The sequence below is a fragment of the Xenopus tropicalis genome, chromosome 1 (assembly GCF_000004195.4).
Source record: "Xenopus tropicalis strain Nigerian chromosome 1, UCB_Xtro_10.0, whole genome shotgun sequence".
In the NCBI taxonomy this organism is placed as follows: Eukaryota; Metazoa; Chordata; class Amphibia; order Anura; family Pipidae; genus Xenopus; species Xenopus tropicalis.
Window position 1 is genome coordinate 51,587,102 of NC_030677.2, and position 6,645 is coordinate 51,593,746.

The following is a 6,645-nucleotide window of genomic DNA, read 5'->3' on the forward strand; positions in this document are numbered from 1 at the left end:
AATTCCATCGGAACTTACTTAATGCTTGAATTTTTTCCATTGACTTTAATGAATTTTACTAGGTCTGAAGTGGTGTCAAATGCAAAATAAAAGTGGTGTAAAATAAAACGCACACCATGATAAATTTGCCATTTATTTAACACCTCTTTACATATTTGTTCGGGTGTTGTTTTACACAGTATGATAAGTAGGCCCCTATGTGTCTTACACCAGAAGTTGGGTACTATTTACAGTACAAAAATGGTGTCTGTAAGATCTGCTAAAAAGAATGCAGGAAATGCCTTCCTTTTGGTTCCGTTCCGTGCTTTTCCGTGCTTTTGGTTCTCAAATGAACATGGTGGTTTTGCGAATGTTCTCTAAATGGCTTTTAAGAACACAATTTGATTTCTGTGTCTAAATGAGTTGCTTTGTATTGCTGTCATAGCACCATTTCAATTAAAGTGAGTTTTGTAGCTCGTCTAGTAACCATGACTTCAACAAATGCCAGATGAATGTTGTTTAAGCCAAAGTGCCAGGTGAAGGATAAACTCAGCAGATAAAGATCAATAATATTTAATAACAAAACTGTCTAAATTAAGATTCAAAGGGCTAGAGAACTGAGGATAATGTGCTAATTAGTATTTGCATACAGGGCTAAGATTAATAGAGCTTCTGAAGTCCATTTTCATGTGATTTGTGAAGGACAGCTTAGTAATAGAATCAATAAAAGGGGATTTTAATTCCAGGACAGGTGAACTGATGTCTTCAAACTGGCAGTATTCCCTGCAGATTTATTTATCTTCACATATTTCATGAAATATATTATTTTAGAGTATTATACAGAATTACCCTTATTTCCCTGCACATGTGTGTTTATTCTATAAATGGAGGCAGACATTTTGTTTACTCTGATGATACTCTGATGATACTCTGATGCATATCTCCATTTAACACAGAGAAAAGAAAGTCTTTTCAAGTATGATTTGTCCTCTCATTTAAGCCTAAAATACTATTTCATTATGTTGCACTTTGCTTTTTGGACAGAAGCAATAAAAATCTAAACTACAAAAGGAGAGCTCAATTCACTATAAATTCAACTGAAAAGATATCAGGTGCCAATACTGGAAGAACCCTACCTTGCATAGGGGTCAACACACAGCATCAAAAATAAACCAGTAGCACACTAATAGATTACCAGTTGGCCCAATACGTACATAGCCAAGCAACGTTTTAGGTCCCTCTGGGCCCTATATTAAACCTAATATGTACGAACTGCAGCAAGTGCTGTAAGGCGGACTTCCCCTTTGCCTGTGATGTCATGTGTAAAAAGGACCAAGGAGACATAATTTAACCCATGGTGACTCTCCTATTTGGTGATAATGTGTCCATAAACTATCATTTTAATTTATTGTGCTGATTTACTGAATAGCTCCCACAAGATAACTCCTTTGCACCAGAGCAGAACTGCACTGGGTGAAGCAAATGCTCCTTGTAAATGTTCATTCTGTTGGTAGAAATATTGGCATTTATATGACAATCAAATGAATACCAGTGATAACAACATCTATAAACAGACAGTATCTAGGGAATAATGTAGCCCCTATTGTATTGGATATTCTAAATCACACACCATATATAGGTATGAGGCTGAGGTGACTACTAATATCCTCATATTTTACAAGAGTGGTACATTATTTATTATAATAGACAAGTTTCAGTTAGTCATGCAACAAACTATATCACTAAGCACCATTTATAAACATATGATTTACAGGATGTTCATGGCTCTTGTGCATTATATAAACATAAAGCCAGGTTACAGAATTCTCTGATATTCCACTTTCTTTGCTTCTAACTGTTGAAACTATTTGGTTTTGCTGTGTGACGTAAATAAGGTAATAAAATAAAGAACTGACTTGAGCTATGTATAGAAGGGCCAGTGGATGGATTTTTTGATATATTTTACATTGCTGGTTTCATTTTCACCTATCACTGCAGTTTGTTCAGATGTGGCCCTTGCTGCACCAGTCTAAAGCATAATACAAGTTTCACATACAGTTGCAGATTTATGTTTCTGTGCCAAGGTCTTTTTTTTAGGAATTCATTCATTTAACTACTGTACATTGAAGATTTTCCTTTTTGTGCTATAAAACATGCAATGGTAGAAAGCATATTGAGGGGGTTGGAAAATGGGTTACGAAAACACAATGTTTAAATCCCAACACAAACGCATAGTTCGATACAAACTAGGGCATATGTAATAAAAACAAAAATGGAGCTTAAGAAGCTGGTCTACACCATTTTGAGACAAGTCCAGAACAACTTTTCCTCAGAGAGATCCTAAAATGAGAACTCATGGTAACTATACCCTCAAGCAGTGCTGAAAATGCATCCCCTCGGGGGGGAAGCAAGAGTTTTGAATGCTGGAACTTTATTATTATTATTATTATTATAATACAGGAGCATTCTTTTGCTCTGCATGCAAATAAAATGAGATTATGAAGTGCAAGAAAAAAGAACATATAGAAGATAAAAGGAGAGAAGTAGATAAGAGATGGAAAGTGTTATACAGATGGAAAAGCTCTTTAACAACCTTTTATTCACCAGTCCTCTGAGATTGTCTAATAGCCAGCTCTCGTGAGAAACACTTTTTTGCAACTTGACTCAATACTCATTGATAAAATGTCATTTTGCTAGTAATCCTTCTTGTGCACAGTGGCATAATTAGTTGAAGCACAATAGCAAGGATCATCGAAAGAAAGATTTTCCATCTTCGATGATTTCTCTACAGCACAATACATTTCCTACAACTCTATTATCTTTACTGGCGCATTTCAAATTGTGCTTGACACCAACACAGTCCTATTGCAGGGACAACATTTCTCTTGAGGAAGTTCGTTTTATGTGCTCTGAATATATCAGTCATCCGCAGAGCATTTATGTGTTATTTCAGTTTAGAGCATTCAGCAGATTAAAACACCATTGTCGCATGGGATCGGGGTTTTTTTTCTGCTGCATTACAGAAGCAAAATCATTTCTATACACATCTCTAACAAAACTTTCTTTTTTATTACTCTCCTTTATTTATACATTAGTATACCTTAGTTTTAATTATCCCGGTTTGGTCAAAAATCCTTAATTTGAAAACTTTGTATATATAGCAATATCAGCAATACCAGTGTCACATTCATTTGTATATATGCAATGCACTCCTTTCTTGTGAAAGTAAGCAGCTAAGACTAATGCTGGGCAAGACCTGCTTGTTTGGTCACCTAATTTGGTTTGGCTGGCAACATGCTTGGCTAATTTGGAGTGACCCAACTGTTCAGCCCCAAATGATTGGATCATAACAAAGGCCTAGGGATACCTGTCAGACGAGGACCTCATTAACAACGAACAACCTGCCAGAGAGATATTGGGATGATTTGCAGTCATATATCTGTCAGGCATGCTTTTGTAGGGGCCACATAAATAGACTGGTAAGCAAGCAACTCAATCCGGAGGGACCAAGTCAGCAACGTTTATCGTTCCATGTATGGCCAGTGTAAAGCAGAACTACAGGTCATGGCACCAAATGCAGGCCAAAAGATTCTGATTATTTATGGTTTATCCTTCACTTATGTTTTGCCGTTACAAAATTCTTTGGAAGAATTACTAAACATTGGCAGCTCTTCATTAGTCCCTTAGTACAGTACAAATGTAATAGCTGTTTACCCATGCTCACCTTTTTTTGTTCTGTTAGCATCTAGTTTTGCATTTGAAAGCATAATTAGACTAACAGTGCACAGATAATCCCCTGGCATAATGGGCTCCTGCTAACAAAACAGTCACAACAAAAGGGAAAGGGAGTGGGTTGTATACTGGTATTCTAATTATCTACCTCGCAAGGTAGCTTCGGTCTCCCTGTTTGTTGGAAAAAATAACAAAAATAGATTTTTTTGTTCTAACATTTGTTTCAGATATTGGGTTATTTTCTTTGCTCTGATAGCTCCTTGTATTTTCTGCTGTGATTCCATATATGTAACAGCTCAGAACATTAAGCATTCAGTTTCTTTACAGTGGTCACGTTTAGTAGCTTGTGCTTCCAGTATGCTGTCTTTTTAATGAGAATGTTCATATGGGAGCTGTCAAGGATGCATTTCTATATATTATAATGTTCCACAATGACAATAAATAGGAATCAAGATGACTTTCCCTTTTCATCAAGAGTACATTTTTCATCCTGTTATGCAGGGTTCCCAAACCTTTTTTACCCGTGAGCCACATTCAAATGTAAAAAGATTTGGGAGCAACACAAACATGAAAAATGTTCCTGGGGCTATGATTGGTTATTTGGTATTCCCTATGTGGATTGGTAGCCTAAATGAGGCTCTGTTTGGCATTACACCTGCTTTATATGCAACCAAAACTTGCCTTCAGGTCAGAAACTGCAAAATAAGTGCCTGCTTTGAGGCCAGTGGATACAACATCCAAGGGGTTGTGAGCAACATGTTACTGACGAGCCACTGGTTGGGGATCACTGCTGTTATGCATATACAAGTAGAACCTTGTAATTGTTAATAAATCTTAAACAAGTGGTTAGCACTGTAAAGGTGGCCATACATGGGAAGATTTAAACTGCTGACTTGGGCCCATCAGACCAATTTAGCAGCACACCTGCCCCTGAGTGGGGCCCTCCAACAGGCCTACCTGGCCCATATATGACCCAAAATCAGGCAGATGATGATTGTTCAGGTTTGATTTTCCTGTGGCATTGAGGACCATATCAGCTGATTGATGCAGTCCTTGCCCCAATGGCCGGTATCTCTGTCACTGCCAACCTGTCGACCTTGCCAAACAAGCAGACATTTTAATGTATGGCCAGCTTTAGACTGCCTAAACACAATACTTAAGTACAGGTATTATGTTAAAATGTTCTGTCTATAACCATTTGGACTGCTGGTCTGCATTCTTTCTTTAGTACCTTATTGTGATTCAGATTTATATTTTCTTTTCTAGGTGTTCTTGAATGGCCTTTTTGGACAAAATTAGTGGTTGTGGCTATTGGATTTACTGGCGGTTTGATCTTCATGTATGTTCAGTGCAAAGTCTACATTCAGTTGTGGAGAAGACTTAAAGCTTACAACAGGGTTATTTTTGTCCAGAACTGCCCAAACACATCAAAAAAGTTAGAAGAGAAAGACTCTACAAGCAACCAGAACACAAACCTTAAGGAGTCTGTGGCTGTCCCTGTTTTACAGACATCAGCTATCATGCAGTCATGCTCCACTGCAGTTGCATCTGGCAGTATGGCTGTGTGATGAGAGAGTATTGTGGGTAATTTCACTTCAAAATAGGTGCCCAAATGCTGCATCGTAAGTTATTTTGGTTCCCAGCTGACACACTACACAAATGTGTTAATAGATGCAAAGTTATTTTAACACTTCAAGTAGGAGCAAAGGAAAGGGCTTTCAGCTTGTCATTAATGGGATTCAGTGTTCTTAGGGAAGCATAAAAATAAGAAAGAATAAAAGTTCTTACTTTGGATATCACAGATATCAGATTAAACTGAATTATACAGTGTTGCCTCTTACAAAGGCCAGTTTTTCAATTGCTGTCACCATGTTATTGAACAAAGCAATGATGCAAAAATGGGAAAAAGGTATGAAAAGAGGTATTAGTTGTGTGATATCCAAAGAAAAGTCTAAACCTGAACATAACAAAGATTGGTTGATATCAAAGACCAATGACAATTACAGGAGCAGTATTTATAGTTGCTGATGTGACCACCAGTGGAACTTGATATTAATGGGTCCTACCATAGCAAAACAAATTTAGGGCCCCCCAAAACATTTGTTCTTCCTCCAGTCTGGCCCACCCCCACCACCTCTACCCAGTCCCCTCTGTTACTCCCTTGGCTGTAGATGAAGAGTGTGAATGAGAGGAGACCATAATAATGGATGACTTTCAGACAAGAGCAACACTGAACAAACAGACTGGCACGTGATCAGCTTTTCCCTGAACCAATAAAATGGCCCACAAATCGATATATTTCTTATATGTCTTTTATAATTAGAGCTTTAGGGGGACATTCTAGTGCAATTTAAAGTATGTGGTAAATGACATGTTTTGCACAGTCTTTTTTGAATAAATAAAAAATGTCCAACCAAGCACCAAATACAACATTTTAGCTCTTGGTTCTTTTCATCAGTTGAAAATGAGTGTGAAACCCAGATAATATGAGAGGGCTTCTTAGTTTTTCCTTCCTCGGCTAAAGCATGCTACAGATATGGGATCTGTTATCCAGAATGCTAGGGACCTGCTGGGGTTTTTCATATAAGGGTTTGTTCTGTAATTTGGATCTTGATACCTTAAGTCAACTAAAAAAACAATTAAAACATTTAATGAACCCAATAGAGTTGTTTTGCCTCCACTAAGGATTAACTATATCTTAGTTGGGATCAAGTACAAGATAATGTTTTATTATTGCACAGAAAAAGGAAATCATTTATAAAAATACTAATAATTTGATTAAGATGGAGTGTATGAAAATGGCCTTCCCATAATTCGGATAAAGGGTTTCAAAATTACAGATCCCATACCTGTACTGCAATAGCCTTTATACTGGTATGATTCATGGCAGATTGAAGTGCCCAATGGGGCTCGCTGAAGCCCCGTGCCTAGGGT

At 37.4% G+C, this 6,645-nt stretch overlaps 1 protein-coding gene across 3 annotated transcripts in view; it reads left to right on the top strand.

Annotated features, from left to right (window-relative positions):
• The window catches only part of marchf1 (membrane associated ring-CH-type finger 1), a 76,383-nt gene extending 70,242 nt beyond the window's left edge, over positions 1-6,141 (top strand). For all 3 annotated transcript variants that reach the window (XM_031895466.1, XM_012955638.3, XM_031895467.1), the window contains one exon: positions 4,978-6,141. In XM_031895466.1, the coding sequence (XP_031751326.1) occupies positions 4,978-5,279 (302 nt within the window). In that variant the 3' untranslated portion in view covers positions 5,280-6,141. The remainder of the gene's footprint in view (positions 1-4,977) is intronic.
• The last annotated feature ends 504 nt before the right edge of the window (positions 6,142-6,645 follow it).